The 20,936-nt window shown below is 27.7% G+C and overlaps 4 protein-coding genes across 4 annotated transcripts in view; 1 reads left to right on the forward strand and 3 right to left on the reverse strand.

Annotated features, from left to right (window-relative positions):
• Positions 1-2,611: 2,611 nt before the first annotated feature.
• Positions 2,612-3,801, reverse strand: PmUG01_11058400 (conserved Plasmodium protein, unknown function; the record flags this gene model as incomplete). The annotated part of the gene is made up of 4 exons (XM_029006261.1): positions 2,612-2,658; positions 2,949-3,014; positions 3,169-3,245; positions 3,398-3,801. The coding sequence occupies 4 exons, from the start codon at positions 3,799-3,801 to the stop codon at positions 2,612-2,614; spliced, it is 594 nt and encodes a 197-aa protein (XP_028862768.1).
• Positions 3,802-4,512: 711 nt separating this feature from the next.
• PmUG01_11058500 (conserved Plasmodium protein, unknown function) lies at positions 4,513-6,858 on the reverse strand (the record flags this gene model as incomplete). The annotated part of the gene is made up of 1 exon (XM_029006262.1): positions 4,513-6,858. One exon carries the CDS (start codon positions 6,856-6,858, stop codon positions 4,513-4,515), a length of 2,346 nt encoding a protein of 781 aa, XP_028862769.1.
• Positions 6,859-7,737: 879 nt separating this feature from the next.
• On the reverse strand, positions 7,738-8,806 carry PmUG01_11058600 (mitochondrial ribosomal protein L41, putative; the record flags this gene model as incomplete). Its single annotated transcript, XM_029006263.1, has 3 exons — positions 7,738-7,818; positions 8,327-8,391; positions 8,671-8,806. The coding sequence occupies 3 exons, from the start codon at positions 8,804-8,806 to the stop codon at positions 7,738-7,740; spliced, it is 282 nt and encodes a 93-aa protein (XP_028862770.1).
• A 5,745-nt stretch (positions 8,807-14,551) lies between these two features.
• Positions 14,552-20,936, forward strand: part of PmUG01_11058700 (transcription factor with AP2 domain(s), putative) — a gene marked incomplete at both ends in the record, with an annotated part of 7,036 nt that continues 651 nt past the window's right edge. Inside the window, 2 exon segments of the mRNA XM_029006264.1 lie at positions 14,552-20,569; positions 20,583-20,936. The exon segment at positions 20,583-20,936 is cut by the window's right edge and continues 651 nt beyond it. Of these exon segments, the coding sequence (XP_028862771.1) occupies positions 14,552-20,569; positions 20,583-20,936 (6,372 nt within the window).

Consider the following 20,936-nt stretch of genomic DNA (forward strand, 5'->3'; position numbering starts at 1 on the left):
ATGTTTATATGAGCATTTACAATACGTACCATATATGTGGAGTGTTATATATATATATATATATATATATATATAGGGGGGGGTAAGCATTAATTGCTTTTAAATAAATTTATTTTTTTTTAATTTATTATATTTCTGATTTTTAAATAAAAAAAAAAAAAAAATTTACTGCGCAAAAAAAAAAAAAAATAATAATTTTTTATAAAAAATTATATTATCTATTGTGTATATTTGTATACCGTATAACTTTAACGCCTTGTACATTGTATATATAAATAAATGTAAATGTATATATACAAATGTATATTTATGTATATATGTATGTAGTGATATATATATATATGTACATAAATATTATAACACCATACATTTATGCTTAAGCGCACGTATAACATTGTACATACATCCTTTCAAATCCTTCCATCTCACTTTTTGCCCTACGTGTTGAAAATTAAATGAAGACTTGTTATTACATATTATCATATACTATATATTTTTTTATAAATATATATTATATTATTATTTTTAAGGTATAATACGGATTTATGTTATATTATTAAAATCGTAAGATGAATGTGTTACATTAACCACATGTATTATATCATTCAGGCACATGCATATTTTTCCAAAAGTTTATTATTAAAATATGCATAAATTAATCTCAGTATATAATAAGTAATAATGCTTTTTTCGTAATGTTGTATATATATATATATATATATATTTATATGTATACATATATATGTATGTGTATATATACAGTGTGAGTATAATTTATCCCTAAATAACAATAACTGAAAACGGGAGAAAGTGTTATGTACTAATAAAGGCGCTTGAACTTCACCTTGCACATACGTGTATACATATATATAAATATATATATATATATATATATATATATGCATGTATTTGCATGTATATGCATACATTTGTATACATCCATATGGTGCCTAAGTGTTGCGGTCCGCACTTATTATATACGTATTTTATATTTTTTATTAGTAGTTTAGAATGCAGTAAAAAAATAATATAATAATGTTAAGCAATATAGTTTGGCTACGATGTACACGCATGCACTTTTTAAATTTACCTAAAAAATATAACGTGAAAATGATATATAATTCTCAGCCTACGGCCTTTTATTTTATATACATACATATACATATATATATATGCATATTGCTTAATTTGAGTATATCTTTTTGTTTATACATATGATTGTGTTTAAATACGTGTAGATATGTATGTACATATACGATCGTTATGAATCCTATTTTATTAACTATTGTTTTTATATAAATACTTACAAGTTAAGCATTCTAAGGGGTATACCTTACATAACATGCTCTTTTTGAATAGTTTTCCTCTTTGTTTTAGAAAATAAAAAAGTAATAAATTAACATTCACATTTTTACAAATTTTTCATTATTTCTGAACAAACTTTTCACACAATAAAATATTATGACCATGTAAGGTAATAAAAAAAATTAGTATCAAGATATAAGGTTTATATATGTGCTTATGATACATATACATTAAAGTTAGGTATTAAGTATATTACGAACATATTAGGAAATGAAAATATAATTGAATGATTTAGGCATATATTCAAATGTTGACTTACAATTTTGTGGTAATATACCCTATTTTTTTTTTTTTTTTTTTTTTAAAACAAAAACATTAAAATATATTAGAGAATTTTTCAATAATACCATACACAACTGTAAAAGTGAAGTGGTAGTGAATTTATGCCCTCCGATGCCCCTTCCTTTTCATATTTTACTTTTACCATATCTTTTATATATTATTGCCATGCTGTTACATTATACCATCTTAATGTTGTACTACCATATGGAAATACCGCTATATTTGTACCTTTTTTTTTTTTTTTTTATACACGATTAAGGGTATTCAAAATGGATAATGACGTTATATGTGTCTAAACGATTATCCGTTAGTGTGATACTTATTAAGTTCAATTCTTTAGAAGGAAGCACAATTTTTTGACGAATACATGCATAGGTAGATATATATACTTAAATATAAACCTATACGCATATATGGGCGCTTCTGATCATGTGCTGGTTTAATACGGATAAAGGTGGAGAGTAAAAAAAAAAAAAAAAAAAAAAAATATTTTCATTTTGCTCTCTTTTTTTTAGCAATATTCATTTTAAACAAAAAATTATAAAAGACAACTCTATTTTTGTTGTGTATACCTTTGCGTACATACATACATACGTAAATGTCTGAACACATATATTTAATGTGTATAAATTATTAATACAAAACTTTAGAAAGCGAAGCAAAACAAAGCAAAAGCACACATTAATAAATTTCTTTAGGAAAAACCTAGTGCATATATAAATAAGGCATCCTCAGAACGATGCAAATGTAGGGCCTTACATTTATTCTAACAGTAATGGTAATACTCTTCGTTACTTTAGCTAAGTACACTTCAACTACTTTCCATACATGTTGGGTATTAAGCCCTTTTCACATTACTCTTTTGTTCTTTCAAACGAGTTATTAATGCTTCTAGAGAACTAAACTTTTTTTCTGACAGGAAAATTATGGTAAAACAATAACAAATAAGAAAACAGGAAAAAGTTTAAAGTTTCATACGCGCAAAACGAACAATCAAATTTGATGCGGTGCCTTGGATCAAGTGCGTTCGAGGGTACGTGAATATATGCGCATATATATATGTACACACGAGTGTATACCCATAAACGAATGTATACATACACATAAGTAAATATACATAAATGCACACTTGCTTAAAAAATGAGCTACTAGTAAGTAAAAATTTAACTGTGTATGCTTTATAAAAAGACGTCGGATAAATGCGTATAACAAATAATTTCCGTGCGTTTATTAAAATTGTAATGTATATGTATAATAGATGCATATTGTTATACTTCCTTTTTTTTGGATGTTCTAATAACCTATGCTTGTGTACAACTGCTGCACGTTCATTCTTAGGTGTTCATATTCTGCTATTTTTCCAATTACTGAGAAATAGTGTTACATTGCGTTGATTTGTATTATGTTATGCTATATTATATTATGTTATATCATAAGTTTTCTTTTTTTTTTTTTTTTTTTTTTTTTCGATAAAATGATATGTAATAATATGTCTTTACTTTCATGAATAAGAAATATTACTGTATTTTTTTTTATTTTCCTCATTTAGGCTATTTATAAATTCTCGCTCTTCTTTCATTTTTTCATTTAGTTCCGTTCTATGAAAAAAAAAAAAAAAAAAAAAAAAATGTATTTATATGTCTTATTTAACCTTTAAGTAGTAATCATAATGGCTTTTTTTTTTTTTTTTTTTTTTTTTATCTTTGTGTTAGTGTGTGTTATATTTTGCTTAGTTCAAGTCGGTATATACCCATGTGCTTTACTTGTATTTTTTATAGACAGGAAATATTTTGAAAAGGCGGTATTATAACCTTGCATATGATCAAGTTTTCCTATAAGAAATAGGTTTTTGAGCATTTTCCTTTTTTGTTCATTCTCATCATTTACAAAAATGTAAATAGGCATGTTTTCATTTTTTTTATTTATGGTATTGTACATCATACGAATTTCATTAGATTTTGTCTTTATTTTATTTATTATTTTTTTCGTATCATTGTTTGTTTTTTCGGCTATATTTTGCTCCAAAATGAATGTATTATCTTTCTGTTCAAGTGAAACCAAGCAGAGGGCATAACTAGTAGGATACAATAACAGCATAAAAAGAGAAAGGAAAAGGTAAAGTGAAAGACTTTTCATATTGGAAAAAAAAAGCATGTATATAAACAAAGCTTGAAGTTGTGCAGGCAGATTAAACAATTTATGTAGAAATGTGTTAGGAAAGATTGGAAGAAAAAACAAAAATAGTGAAGGATGTTTATTTTTTTTTTGCTTTTTTTTTTTTTTTTTCCCCCTCTTCAATTCCTTGCCCGTGAAAAGCAATTCATACACATATGAACAAATTCGTGTGTATACCATTTTTTTTTTTTTTTTTTTTTATTATTTCCTTTAAATGTACGCAATGTCATTACTGCTCCTTTTATTTTTTTTTTTTTTTTTTCTTTTTGGAAGAAAAAAGAAGTCTGTATTATGCACAGGTATAGAAAAAACAAAAAAAAAAGGAGAAAAATCATTTAAACAATTTTTGCAGTATATTACACTATTTAGCTGAATTGTGAGAAAATGAATTTAAAAGAATATAATTATCAACAGAGAAGGAAGAGAAAACAAAAAAAAAAATTTTTTTTTTGATTTGTTCGCTCGTCATGTTGTGAGCACATTTTGGCGCGTCGCTATATATTTCCATATTTATATATTTATATATTTATTTATGTAATATATATTTATTAGGCATTTATTTTATAGTTGGTTACTTCTCATTCATTTTGTATAGGACAATTTCCTTTTTTTTTTTTTTCTTTTTTTTTTTCCGTCCTTTTTGCTCGTTCTATGTGCTATAACTCACGCCCCTAAGTCATGCTTCTTATTTTACTCTGTTACAAGAATGGATCCAAGATCCACCAAATAAACCTTATTATTAAGTTTATTTCTTATCTTAACAAATGGAACAGAATGCACACCTAGCATTATAGCTAATAATTTGACTGAAACAGATTTGCGTTGATAAGGTTTGATAACTCCTACATCAATTATGGAATTAAAAGAAATGAGGGAGGACTGGGTACTGCTATATATTACATTGTTGTTAGATACATTATTGTCATCTTGAATTTCAATTGTTAAGTCTATATCTTCATGATGATTATTGTAAAAGGAAAAGATAGCTACTAATATTGAGGAATAATTTATTTCTTTTACAAAAGAAACCTCTAAATTAAATAGGTTCTCTGCAGGCATTTCTACTTCCATACAATACTGAGACCATATATAATTATCAGAAGTATTATTAATACACCATTTAAAAGACAAGGATATAATAGTTTTGTCGTTATTAAAAAGAAAGGTTAAAACTTCCTTATTGTTCTTAAATCTTTCTATAACATATGAATGACTTAATTTGCTAAGATTATCTTCGAAGCTGTTCTTTTTGTTGTTATTACTTACATTATTAGTTATACTGCTCCTAATATTATTATATTTACTACTCCTCATATTATTATGTTTACTGATTCTCATATTATTATGGATACTACCCCTTATGTTGTTACTTGTGCCGTTCATAATATTATTATTGCCGCTATTATTGCCACTATTATTGCCGCTATTACTGCCGCTATTATTACCTATGTTAATGCCGCTGTTATTTCCGCTATTATTGCTGTTATCAGTGTCTAACGAACTCCTTTTCCTCCTCGGTTCCTTCATTTTTGCACTATTTAAGGAAAGAACTTGTACAAAGTTTACAACTGGAAAATAAAATGAATACATGTCTTCGGGGTTTAACGAAAATGGGAAAATAGTACTATCGATGTTGATTGATCTCGAAAATAATTCAAATATTTCAATTTTATTTTTTTCTGTTACATTCTCCATTTCTATATATAAAAAATGGTCGATTATTTTACACCTTATATCTAAAGGCTTAATAACTACTATAGATTTTGTTAGTATCAATTTTTTATAACTCCTTTTACTATTATTTATGTTATACATAATATACTCATCATATTTGTTTAACGATTTACATATACTATGTAAATTAACATTCAAAGGGAAATTTCGTTCACTATCCTTGTAATTATTTTTGTCGTATATATTGAGGAAGAAATTATTCTCTTCGTCATCATCATCATCGTCATCGTCATCATTGTTATAATAAGCTCCTCCACTATTATTTTTATTTTTATTATTACTATTATTTTTATTTTTTTTTTTTTCATATAACGCGTTAGATGTAAAGGTGGATGACCACTGAACATTATTTAGTAGAAGAGATGGATAATCAAAAATGTTTCTTAAATCGTTTGCACTCTTTTCATTAAGGAAATTTACACTCTTTGTTTTTTCTGTTTTATTATCTTCATAATATAACTGTATTTTTAAATTTAGTTTTTTGTTTATGTATTTTTGAGAAATCGACAGAGGTAGTTCGATAACGTATATTAACCCCTCGATTTCGTAACATGCACTACTAGAGAAGAACTTCCTTTCTATTTCTTCGCTTAAGCTCTCGTTATCATCAATGTTAACAAGGATTAAGCGAGACTCTGCAGCAATGATTTTCGCTTCGTTATCCTTCGAACCTGTGTCTTTCTCTTCGTTGTATTTTATGTCATTGCTGATCACTTCATTGAGCTTTACATTTCCACTTTTCCTTTTGGTATCATTCCCCTTTTCGTGATCTGTATGTATATAATGTTGTTCTCTTTTGAAATTTTTCCATTTACCATCGTTATGATTTACCCCTTTTGTGTAATTACAAGCTGTTTCATCATAGTCATTCTCTTGCAACCTTTTGTTTGGGTAATCTGTCTCAGCAGTACAAACCCCATCTCTATTGTTCCTCCTCACTAACATCTTTTTGTAAATCGTTTTAAAATCATTCTCAAAATAATTTTCTTGTAATAAATCAAAGTTATGTGCTAGGGTTGATGTTTCAACATTGTTTTCATTAATAAGAACAATGTCAATATTAATGCGATAATTTTTATTTTTTTCAATCCAGTTTTTTACGTTTCTCTTATTGCATACCTTCTCATTCTTTTTAATTATTATTCCAACGTAGAGAAGCTCACCCAAGAGTTCTTTTGATATGATATCATCATTTTCGTTAAGGAATTCTTCACAAAAAAACTGAAAGGCATCTTCTGCGTTTTTATGGCGGTTACTGTTCGTTAGAATTAGCTTTACTTCAGACTCATTGAAGTGCATCATTTTCCCTTTCTCTGTTTACAATTATATATGTGTACATAAACACACATGTGCATGTGCAGAACGTGAGTTCCCTCTTGAGTTTTCGTTTCCGTTTGCGTTTTTCCTTTTACATGTTATTCACCACGCAGTTAAACGTAAGTAATCACTTCGTAACAACTGACTTACCACGAGAATTGTTTTGTATATATTCAAAAAGGGATGTACCTTTTTTTTTTTTTTTTTTTTTTATCAGTAAAATAGGGAATATCGTGCTGCCTTAATTTTGAGGTAGTAAAAAGTTCATTCCACATTTTACAAAAATTTCTCCTGTTTTGTTTATTCCTTTTCCACTTTTTTCGCCTCATCTATATTTTTCTTTTTCTTCAGAATTGATTATTTTTTTTTTTTACAATTTTCTTTCGACTTAATTCTAACACATCACTAGGCCAATATATTTTTTATGGCCTTCTTGCATTTCATACTTTTTCGAGTTTTTTAACTTCGTACTTTTTCATATTTATTTATTTTGTACCTTTTACTTTTAGCATTTTTTTGTTTGATACTTTTTCGAGTTTTTTCATTTCATACCTTTTAGCATTTTTTTGTTTGATACTTTTTCTCCTTTTTTCATTTCAAACTTTTTCGCGCTATTAACTCTGCAGTCATGCAATTATCATGTACGAGCAAGGAAAATTATGAACAGTTAATATTTTTTTAATTTAAAAGAGAAAAAAAAAAATGAAAAAAAAAAAAAAATCTGTGCACACACTTATATCAAGCAGTTTCCTTGAAATGTAACAACAAATATAAATTATGAAAAAAATTTAAAGAATATAGGAACAATAAAAAAGAAAAATCGTTCCTTTTTAAGTGAAAAAGAAAACTGTGATAACTTTGAACTCAATTTAAGATTTTTCTCTTGGGACCCAACTGCTTTTTCATAACAATTAAAGGAGTTTTTCTTGAGACATAAGGCTTTAACTAAAAAGAAAACAACAAAAATGGGAGAGAACAAATTGGTAAATATTTTGCGAAATTCCTAAATTGTACACTGCGAAATTGTAAATTTAAAATAGTTCATTGTGAACATGTGCACTTTATGGGCTCTCATTCACGCATACATTATACGTAGATATAAATGTGTACATGTATATTACTTTGAGGCGTTGTGTAAAAAATTTATTATTATATGCAATCTGTTAATTTTATTTCAGCTCTAATTTTCGTTCTATTTAAGCATCCTTTATATCTTTTGATTGTAATTTTTATTACGTTTATTTTTATATTTTATTTCATTATTTTTATATTTTATTTCATTATTTTTATATTCTATTTCATTATTTTTATATTCTATTTCATTATTTTTATATTCTATTTCATTATTTTTATATTCTATTTCATTATTTTTATATTCTACTTCATTATTTTTATATTCTATTTCATTATTTTTATATATTATTATTTATTATTATAATTTTTTTTTTCTTACGTTGCAATCACTCAAGTCTGGAACGCGAAAATTCGGCACCAGCATTTTGTTAATTATAAAGAAACCTAATGGAAAAAATAAAAAAATGCATTATATATGGATGTAGCTGAAAGCACACATGTAGTATGCATACAAGGGGTATGGCAAAGATTGTTATTTTTGTGCACGATTTTGTAATGTTCTTTCCCCCACCGTGGATTAATTTGTTGGAGGAAAAGTGGCAATGTAAGAACATCGAACATGTGTGTACACACGTTACCCCCATATATAGTATACATATAGATACATACATACATATATAGTTATGCGACCATAATTCTACGTTATTTTCTTTTTAAAACAACCTTTTTTCGTATGTCTTCCTAAACCTATAGCTCCAAATCCTTTCTTAAAACCAACAGGCGCATATTTCGCAATGAGGGGCCCCTTACCTTTGCTGGGCCCCATTTTAGCTAACTTGAAAATATTTAGTTTTATCATTTCAAAAAAAGAGAATATAAATTAAAAAGAGAGGTGCAAAATTATGAAGCTTAATGCAGCTCCCTTTTAATACTATTATATACATACAACATCAGGCCTTCAGTCAACTTAGATACTGCTTATCAGAAAGATTAATGTAATCTCAATAAATGCGAAGATAGTAATTTTACGTTATATTTATGCAATAAAGAATATGTTACCCACTGTCAAAGTTGCTGGGCCTAATAGTGTTAAACATATTTCACAATGACGTTATAATCTCAAATATTTAAAATTTGAGGTTTGAATTTAAAATTCATTCCTACAAATATGTAGTAAATTTCTTTATTTTCTTTTTTTTTTTTATATAGGCATACAATGCCTTTTTTGCGATGCAAGCTTATAAATAGTGAGCATTTAAAAAAAAAAAAGAACATGAATGAGAAAAATTGCACTGAATGTATGCTAAGCTCATATGATTATGGAAATATATTTGCATATGAAACATCTTATTAAGTAAAATGAAAAAAAAAAAAAAAAAAAAAAAATATAAAACAAATAAAAGATATAAAAATGTAAAAATATAAAAAATACTGTAAACAATTTATAACAAATAACCGTTAGAAACCACTTAAGGAAAGCAGCACGAACATCATAATAAAAACGTGCAATAAATGAACTAGTACCTTATTTTGCTTTATATATTTTGTACTATATATAGGTAAAGAATTCGTTGAATTTAGCTCGTTTGATATACTTTCATTGACACTTGAGTTAATTAATAAGGGTCATTATTGCGATTTTGAGAATTTCAAAGAGAAAAAATATTTAGAAAAAAAAAAAAAAAAAAAGAACACACGCACACACACATACCTTATGTTTTGTAAGTTTCATCGTATCGAATGAAAATAAATCATGATATGGATGTTATGCCTTCTGTTATTACAAAATAAGGCCAATTATAAGTTTTTTTGTTTAAATGTTAAAATTTGTTCGAAAAAAATTATTATTATTTTTAAAAACCCAGTAAAGGTTTAACTTGTTTCAAATAAAGCAAATCAAATAAAAACAAATTTAGTATTGTTTGTCAAACGTTAAAATTTAGATAGATATATCGCTGTTCATAATATGTGAGTGCTAAAATGTACAACACTGAAAAGTGAACAAATTAGGTAAAACGCTATTCGTGAAGTTACACTATAAACTCTATATTTTTTCATTTTTCGCTTAACACTGAATAACACTGAAGACATTAATAGATTATTATAGAAATAATTATACGGTTAATTCATTAGTTATTTAAATGGTTAAATGAATGCATAGATGATTAAGCAAATACATCCTCTTAGGCCTTCACAAATTAAAGGTCTCCCAGGAAGTAAAAAAAAGATAACTGGAGAAGATGCACGCGTACATACATATATATATATATATATATATATATATATATATGTGTGTGTGTGTGCATAAATCTATATATGTGTTCATTCTTTAATATCCCACTTGTAAACTGCGTTTAGATTATAGCTCTATGATATATTCCCTGTGAATAATGCCGTCTTTTTTTTTTTCAGCGTTAGTATATACATATTCATAATGGTAATAATGCAAATTAGGGAAATTTAAAAAATTCAAAGGAATATTATTTTATAGATATATTTGCATCATATGAGACATTTTATTTTTGTACATATACATTTTTAACTCACAAACGTTAGCACATACATGAGTATGTATTGTTTACTTTTTTGTATTTCTTTTTTTTTTTTTTTTCTAGAGAGGAATAGAAATACAACTCTTTTATTTACCCATGGTATGAGTAGGTATATACTTACCATTTTTGATGAAAAGAATTTGCCTTTTCATTTTTTTTTTTTTAAATTATTTTTGTAAGTATAATTAGCATTTTATATATATATATATATATGTATGTGCTTAAATAGTATTTAATGAATAGGAAAAAGTAATAAACAGTTCAATGTTAGTGTATATAATTTATTTTTTCGGTATTTTTAATGCAATAAGTGTGCAGAAAGAAAAAAAAATATATTTCAAAAATGTAAAATTTTGTAAATATGATGTGTGCAAAAAAAGAAAAAAAAAAAAAAAAAAAAAAAACCAATACAGTATTTTAGATATAATATATATATATACGTATATACAGAACTGTACATATATATAATTTGTATATAAGAAAACATGTAAATAATAATTACATATACATACACATTGTAAACATATATATACTTACACGCACATTACATCCATATGTGAATATTTATAGTATGATAGGCTTTACGTATATATGTGGAAAATTTAATGGACAGGTGAATATTATTTTCTGAGATTTAGTTGTATATTTAACGGAATGTATCCTTTACATTTTTTTTGCTTCAACGCACGTATCTTTGATTTTTTATTTATTTTTATTTTTTTTCTTTAGTTCACTTTAGTTCATTTTTAGCTTTTTCAAGTATTTTCCCTGCATGCATATTTAATTAATTATAAATACACTTATGCAATAATTTATTTTTTTTTTCGTTTCTACTTTGTCGTCTTTATATTGATCTTTAATCGGGATTTTTATCTTTATCTTTTTTTTTTTTTCTGTTTTCATTCGTTATTTATTAGTATTTTATTCGTTATATATCCGTTATTTATTCGTTTTTTATTCGTTTTTTAATCATTTTTTAATCATTTTTTAATCGTTTTTTAATCGTTTTTTAATCGTTTTTTAACGTTTTTTAATCGTTATTTATGTATTCATTTTTTTTTTTTTTTTTTTGTTATTTCTTGCGTTTTTTACAATTTTTTTTTTTTGTTTTGTTTTGTTCTGTTAAAATCTCCTGAAATTACGTTTGTCCTTATACGCGAGGAGCGAGAAATTTCTTTTAACGTTTTTGTTTGCTTCATGATTTATTTCTAATGATATTTTTTATTTTTATTATTTGTTTTTATCAATGTTTTTTTTATATTTTTTGTTTCAATAAAGCATATGTCTTACAACCAAAAAAAAAAAAAAAAAGAAAAAAAAGAATAGTAAGAGAAAATATTTCTTTTCACGTGTTACTCATTGTTCATTGTTTATTGAACTTATTTGTCTAGATTATTCCTTGCTTAAAGTATTTGTCTTTTTGCTAATTTATTTTGATTTTTTAGTTTCCTTTATCTTTGTTAGTTTATTTTGTTTTTCTAGTTTGGTTTGTTTTGAGAATTTACTTTTTTTTTTTTTTATCTAGTTTATTACAGTTTTCTTTGTAATTTTTTTTAAATACTTTGTCATCTTTTGTTAGTTTTTGTTTTTGTTTTTGTCTTTGATTTGTTCTTTACGTTTTTTATGTTTTTGTTATTCTGTTTAGTTTTTTTTCTTTAGTTTTTTTCGTTTTGTTTTTCTCCATTTGTTTTCCTCTATTTGTTTTTCACCTTTTTTTTTCCCCTTTTTTTTTCCCCTTTTTTTTTCCCCTTTTTTTTTCCCCTTTTTTTTTCCCCTTTTTTTTTTTCCTTTTTGTCTTTACTTTTATTTCTCAGTGTATTAGTTCGTTTTGACTTAACTACTTTCCCCTTTTGATAACTCTAATATTCTAAGTATGAATTACTTAATTAGACAAACACTTCATGCTCCATTTTTGTGTACGTTAAAATATAAGGAGTATATATACATATTGCTTGTGTGTGTGATACATGAGTGCTTGTCATATCATAAGACAAGCGCATTTGCATGTAATACGCGTGAATAAACAAGCATGTACATAGGTACATATGTATACGTTTATATATGTACCTTCTGAGTAATTTGTGTACTATTCGTATTTTATTTTTCATTTGTTATATTTAACTTGTTTTTTAATTCTAAAGCATATCAAATTTTAGAAGTGATATATCCTCTGTTTTGTCGTAATAAGGTTGTAAGTATGATTTTCAATTTACAACTTTATTTTTTTGCATTGCGATGTTTTTGTTTTACGATATATATACAGGTGTCTTTGTATGTATGTACATATGCATGCATTTATACTTATATGATTTTTCGTTCTTTTTTTGTATTTTTTTTGGTATCTTTTTTGTAATATTTTTTTGTATGTATATTTTTAAGTTTTTCCATCATGTTTTATAAGACTAGTTCCATTATTTCCATTTATGAACAAACACATTTTATAAATATTTTGCAATAATAAATAATTTCAAGCCAAGAAGTGTACATATGTATTTGATACGACTATGTGTACGTTTTCTTCTTTTTTTTTCTATTCTATAGAAATAGTTATACTTCATATCATATTACAAAGGGGAATATTTCCGCGCATAAAATTAAGAAGTGTATATATATGATTACGCATATGTGTACGTGTATGTATACGCATATGTATACGTATATGCATACGTGTATGTGTACGTGTATGTGTACGTGTATGTATACATACATGTACATTACTGAATTTATTTTTTTTTTTTATTAAGTTATGTTTTTCCCAGAACAGTAGCTTTGTACGTTCTACTGCTACTACGCAGTTATATAACCATTGAGTTAACGCAATTTTATTCCGAAAGAACAAATATATAGAAGAGTTTTCAAAGATTTGAATTTTGATGAAGTTAATATTTGTAAGTTAATCTAATAAATCTCCTAACCTTTTTTTCTTTTGTTTCTTTTTTTGTTGTGTTTTTTTTGTTATTTTTTATTATTATTTATTTTTTTATTTTTTTTTTATGTTGTTTGTCTTTTTATTTTAGTTTGATTACTTATCTTAGTTTGATTATTTATCTTAGTTTGATTATTTATCTTAGTTTGATTACTTATCTTAGTTTGATTACTTATCTTAGTTTGATTACTTATCTTAGTTTGATTACTTATCTTAGTTTGATTACTTATCTTAGTTTGATTACTTATCTTAGTTTGATTACTTATCTTAGTTTGACTTCTTATCCTAGTTTGACTTCTTATCCTAGTTTGACTTCTCACCTTAGTTTGACTTCTTATCCTAGTTTGACTTCTCACCTTAGTTTGACTTCTTACCCTTGTTTGTCTTCTTACCCTTGTTTGTCTTCTTTACCATATTTGCTATTTTTTGCATATTTTTTTCTCCTCCCCCTTCGTATATCGTCCATTTGTGTTAATGGCATGTATGCTGCTCTTCATTTGTACAACACTGATACATTAGATGAGAAGAGTATGTAAACTTTTTTCGTTTTATCAAAACATTTTAGGTGGTAATAATAGTATAACTTACTAATGTAGTGAATTTCTATTATTTCTACGATTGTCTTTGTGTCATTTGTTTTAAAAGAATTGTGTTAATCTGCCTTTGTCAACATTTCCATATTTTCATTTCGTACATATATTTTTTCAATTTTTTTTGCATTTGTTTGTTCTTTTTCATCACAGTGGCAGTAGACACGCCCCTCTTTATATTTTTTTTAACGTTTGTTTATGTACTTAAGTCTACAGTTAGCCTTGTTAAAAATTCTCTGAATTTGTTTGTATTTTTTGTATAATTATTTTATGTGTGTGTGTACATGTAGTTCGTTATATGGGCACTGCCATACAATTAGTCATCTACTCCTTGATTGTTCATTTATTTATGCACATAAGCACAAGCTCAGTTGAAATTTTGATTTCACAAAACGTATAAACGAATGTACAGTTCATTTGGTGCATATATATGTGCATTTGCATGTATATGTGTGTTTGTGTGTATGTGCACATATACGTGTGCGCTGCTTGACCTAAGTGCTCCCCTTCAAGCATTCCGTGAAAGATAAATATAAATGCAAAATTACAACTTAGATAAAAGCTCTACTGAATTGACTGAATGTCCTGCACAAGAAGTAGAAGAAGTAGAAAAAGTAGAAAAAGTGTGTAAGGAAGAAAATATACAGTTTTCCTCGCTGCGTTATGAGAATGCTAACTGTTTGGAAAATGATTGTAGCAAAAAGGATGAGCAAGAGAAGGTGCAAACTGGGAAAATTGGACAAACTGAGAAAAATGCGCAAAATTCGCAAGATTGTAACTTCCTAACATCGGAGGTAGGAGAACATAACTCAATTTTGGAGGGACGAAATACAGAAAAAGAAGAAAACCCAAGTTACATACCTTCATGTGAAGAAGTAGCAAAAATAAACAAAGAACCCGTAATTCTAATTGACAAAACTGAAAGATGCTTAGTGGTCGAATGGTATGAAAATGATGTAAGAAGAGAACAGAGGATTTCATATAAAAAGTACGGAAATGATAAAGCTAAGTTAAGAGCAAAAGAATTAATCGAAAAACTAAAATCAGGAATAACATTTGAACAACTATACCCAGATAAAGGACCACCTGTAGTAAGGGTATATGAAAATATAGGAGCTTATCATGTATCCTTAATTAGAGATAGAATTGAAAGAGAATGGAGAGTTGAATGGATAGATAATGGTATTCCTATGAATGCTAGATGGTCATGTAAAAAAGTAGGTAATGATGAAGCTCAAAAAAGAGCAGAAGCTTTTGCCCAAAGTATGATTAAAGGTGTATTTAATCCTATATTATTACATAAAGCTACAGGGACAAGATTTTCAAGATTAGATAGAACTGTTGTTAAAATTAATGTGTATATGAAAAAAAATACTAAAAGAAGGAATAAAGTTAAAAATGCTATTAAAGGAGAGAAAAAGGATGTCATATTAAAAGAAAAAGGAATTAGACAAGGTCTAAGAAGAAACAGAATAAATAACAACATTATGAACACAGAAACAGTCACAGGCGCTATAGCAACTAGCAACAGAACTAATATTATAAACAACATCTCTAACTGTGTAAGTGATAATGGTATCATTGTTGGTGGAACGCAAATTGTTCATACACATGTGAGTAGTGCTTATGATGTGGAAAACATGTCAAACTTGTCAGGAGCGTGTAATAATATAAGTTTACTACAAAGTAATGAAAATTTTGTTTTAAATAATTATGATATAAATCTGAACCATGATCATATATTAGGCAAGAAGAAAAATTATTCTGCTAGATGTAAAAGCACGAAAACTTGGAAAAATAAAAATATATATCGAGGATGTAAAATGGTTATGAACAAAAGAGAAATTTGCAAAGCTGATAGTAGTGATATGATTAATGCAACTGGGGAAGTAAGTAATTTAAAGGAAGATATGCACATCTACCATCCATTTACCCTTGCCAATAATCAACTTTCAAATGATGCTGCTAAGTGTTGTAGTTCATCTGTACCATTAAGTGAGAATAAAAGCATTTTGAATAATAAAAATGTGCATGTAGAATCTACGATACATAATAATGGTGGTTATTATATGCCTAGTACAAGCTTTGAAAATTTCTTTGTAAATAATAGTTTAGAAGGCAATGATTACTCTGCTGAGTACTCTTATTCAACTAAAGGGAATAACCCATCTGAGTATGTGAGGTATACGAGGGACCAAAATATGGATCACATCGTCGATTCGAACATGCATAGTAATATACAGGATTTTCATTACATGGGAGAGGAAAATTTTGGAGGTGATTATACAAATTCGAATGAGTTTGTAAAAAACATCCTGAACAATGTAGGTAACAATTGCAATGCCATGAACAGTGCAGGTAACAATTGCAATGATATGAACAGTGCAGGTAACAATTGCAATGATATGAACAGTGCAGGTGACAATTGCAATGACATGAACAGTGCAGGTGACAATTGCAATGACATGAACAGTGCAGGTAACAATTGCAATGACCTAAACAATATCAATAGTTCTAATTTTAAAAGTAAAAATTATTATCCCTTCAATAATACCAATCCTTATTTAATTAATCACAACAACAGTGTTGGTTCTGTATCCAATTCGAACTACTTACAGAATAATTTTAGTTATAATAATATCGAAATGAACAATAATAATGGTGAAATACAGAAGAAAAAAAGAGTGTATAAAGAGAAGGGTTGCACCTTGAGGAAATATAAGAAAAATATTATGGAGGATAATAATTTGACTCCTTTAAATGTTCCTAAGAAAGGTGGAAGGAAAAAAGAATATAAATATGAAAAAAAATTAACTTGTTTAAATAGCAAAGTACAGGATAAGGATACAAAGAGGGAAAGAGGTGCTAATCGAATTTACAAAAATAATGATTCGATAGATGACGGACATATGTTTAATTATTCTATGTATTGTAAAGTTAATTTAAGAAAAAATAAAAGAGGACTTCAAAAAGAGGTGGGGTATACAATTCTGAGGTACAAAGCAGATCAGTGCGTGAAAAACTATGAACGAAAAAAACACAATTGCGTTACGAATGATCTTTTGACTTCAAAAATGATTAATGTAGAAAGAATAGATATGGATCAGACAGTCCAAAACTATCAGGAGGAACAAAATGGAGGCGTAACTAATGGATATAACGAAGGGACTTACAAGCAGGGGAAAGATGTAGATAAATACACAAAACAGTACCCGGAGCAATGCATGGAACAATACGCGGATCAGTTGAACAGTCGAAAGAGAGAAGAGAAACATTGCAAGTTAAATAAACTTAGCGAAAAAGTATATTCTTTAGATGCAGTAAATAATAAATGTAATCCCGTTTTCAACCATATAAATGGAACTAGGGCATCTTACAGCATGTTTGATTCTTGTGTGGATAAAATGGGTGCCATGTATACTGCCTGTAACCCATGCACAATGAACGATGTGAACAATGCTCATATGTTGGTGCACTCTAATTGCGCTAATTTGTCGAGCAACAACAGGGGTGCGAATATTAGTAACGGTAGTATCATTAACGACATTGGCATTAATGGTAGTGGTATTGGCATTGATGGTGCTTCATACTGTAAGAACAAGGAGGGAAGTAATACATACAACAATGAAAATGAAAGGAATGAGCGTCTAATGAATCTGAGGAGCACGAGGAGTAGAAATAAAGCAGCCAAGAGTGACAATACGAATGTTATTACTAATAGCATTACGAATGGCATTACGAATGGCAGTGTGAACGACAATGTAAATAATCAGTACAAACAGGAGAATAATAGTACTAATTTAATGCAAAACAGCATGGTCGAATTTGTTGAAAACCCCAGGGGATATAGAGTACCTTATCAATATCGTTCCCAAAATTATTATGAATATTTTGAAGTACCATTAAATTCAAATAAATGTTTTGAAATGGAACAAAGGTATTATGCAAATTTGTTCTCTTTACATATATTGGCAGTAGGATGGAATGTTAATAAAAATGATAAGATTGAAAATTACATGCATGCATTATCTGATCCGTCTTTTCAAAACATACCTATGAAAAACTCTTTTTGTAATTCTGTAAATAGTCCCCCTTTTGATATATCTTTGTACAATGATAAAGTAAATTGCAATTTAGTAGATGGAAAAGAAGGAGTTAACCCTAATGTATTGGAGAATAATTCTCCCTATTTTTCCAGCAATTGTAAAAATGTGTTCAATAATTATAGTAATAGTAATGATAGTAATAGTAACGATAGTAATAGTAATGATAGTAATAGTAATGATAGTAATAGTAATAATTGTGCTAGTAGTAACAATAGTGCGAATGGTAGTAATAATAATAATAATTATTATTATTATTATAATTATAATAATGGTGGTAATTACTGCTTTAATATCAACAGTGGGGATCATACCCTAGTTAATGCTAGTGAATCTATGTACAACTGTACCAATGCACTAAACCCAGTGGACGGTACAGCTAATTTTAAGGATGCCCCTTTTCTGATGGATGCAATTGAGCTAAATACTGTAAGTAGTGTAAACCATGCAAATGAGATGAACAACGGCAACGATGTAAATGACGTACACAATTTGAAAAAGATCAACGACGTGAACGAAATGAATGACTTAAAGGATATGAACTACTACAATGATGTTACCCCTTTTGGCGATAGGAAAAATTCTTGCAATGTAAGCAACCTGATGGAGAGTTCGAACGATATAAGCAATGTTAACGGTGTTAATAGTTTGAATAATGTAAATACGATGGAAAATGAAAATAATATAAACCATTTAAGCAGAGCACAAGATTTGAATTGTGTGAATGGCATGAATCGAACAGATCAAACGACAAATGTAAACGAATCAGTCAGCATGAATGATTGGAACAGCATGGACAATATGAGCGGTATAAACGGTATGAGCGACATTAACAGTATATACTCTATGAGCAATATTAATAATTTTACATTCATGAACAATGTCAATAATAATAGGGGTGTAGGTAATGTAAATAGTTTAAACTTGGACAACATGAATAACATAAACAATTTGAAAAACGTAAATCACACGGAAGCTGTGAACAATATGCACGATCAGAATGATATGACTACGTTAAGTGGTGCGTATCATTTAAATCGGTTAGGTGAGTTGAATAATGAACCAGATGGGAATTATCGTATTAGCAATTACCACGATGTAGACATTGCCAATGATAAAAGTAATACGAATAATATGAACAGTATGAACAGTATGAACAGTGGGACGAATCTAAGGAATTTTGGCTATATGAATAGCGTGAGCAATTTGGGGTGCATAAATGATATTTCAAATGATGACAATGTTTTTAAAGATTTAGAAAATTCAAAGAAGGTGAACGAAGTTAACATATTGCATTTGGGAGGTGTTGATTTTAGTCATATGAATAATTACCATAATTCTTTAAATCCTATAGAAATAAATAATAAAAAGAATGTAAATACAGCTATTGATGATAATAATTGTACACAATTGACATATGATAACATAAACAGTTACGTAGACATGAACAGTCAAGTATGTTATCCGAGGAGTGAGGAAAGGAATAAATCAATGAGTTGTACGAAAAGCATAAACCTACCAGATAGGAGCAGCATGAACGCTATAAGCGGCTTGAACGGTGTGAACGATATGAATAAAATGAACGATATGAATAAAATGAACGATATGAATAAAATGAACGATATGAACGATATGAATAAAATGAACGATATGAACGATATGAATAATATGAACGATATGAACGATATGTACGATATGAACGATATGAATAATATGAACGATATGAACGATATGAATAATATGAACGATATGAACGATATGTACGATATGAACGATATGAATAATATGAACGATATGAGCGCTAACTTGGACTATAATAAAAGTGTGGGTGTATATCATCGTCCCATGAATAATGGAGGCAGTATGATGTACTTAGACAATTCGGGCATGACCTCCTATGGTGATATGTTTGCGTTAAATGATGACTACAGTTTGATAGGCCAAGTAAATAGCGATATAAAAGAAAATAGTGGAAATAATGAAAATGATCAAAATGATGAACGTGAACAAGATAGTCAGAATATATATGAGGTAACAACATGTACTGACAGAATGGACAATTATTACCATGGTAATAACAAAAATTGTACTATTTCTTTTAATAATATTGGTGGGAAGGAATATTACTCAAGTATTCCTTACGAGTTAAGAGATATTAAGAAATTAGATTATGATAATGATGATGGTGGTGGTGTCTTGTGTACTAGTTTAGAGAGTCCAAACGAAATAATAAACAATGATCGTAATGATTTGCTTATGATAAGTCGCGATAATGATTCCAATAATAACACAAATGAGTACATAATTAATAATGCCAGTTTAATTGCCCCGAATGACAAGCTGCTAATTGATAAGAGTGAATCGCTTTCAGCCATTACAAATATAAAATGTGGTGAAAACAAAAGTGTGTTTACCAACCGTTCCACTAATAATAATAATAATAATAATAATAATAACTAATACTACTAATACTACTACTAATAATAATAATACTAATACTACTAATACTACTACTACTACTACTAATACTACTACTAATACTACTACTAATACTACTACTACTACTAATAATAATAATAATAATAAAGATGAAAATGAATTAAATGTAGAGGAATCATCGCCTTTATCGCTTCAGTCCGCTTTTACAATGAAGTATAGCACCCAAGCATATTCGAAGCGGAATGAAGCGGGTCAACATATAGGGATGGAATATATTTACTATAATGATTGTACTCGTGTAAATAGTGATGCAAACAGCGGTGTGCATAATGCTAACAACGATGCGAAGAACGATGAGAAGAACGATGAGAAGAACGAT

This window comes from Plasmodium malariae (assembly GCF_900090045.1).
Source record: "Plasmodium malariae genome assembly, chromosome: 11".
Classification (NCBI taxonomy): Eukaryota; Apicomplexa; class Aconoidasida; order Haemosporida; family Plasmodiidae; genus Plasmodium; species Plasmodium malariae.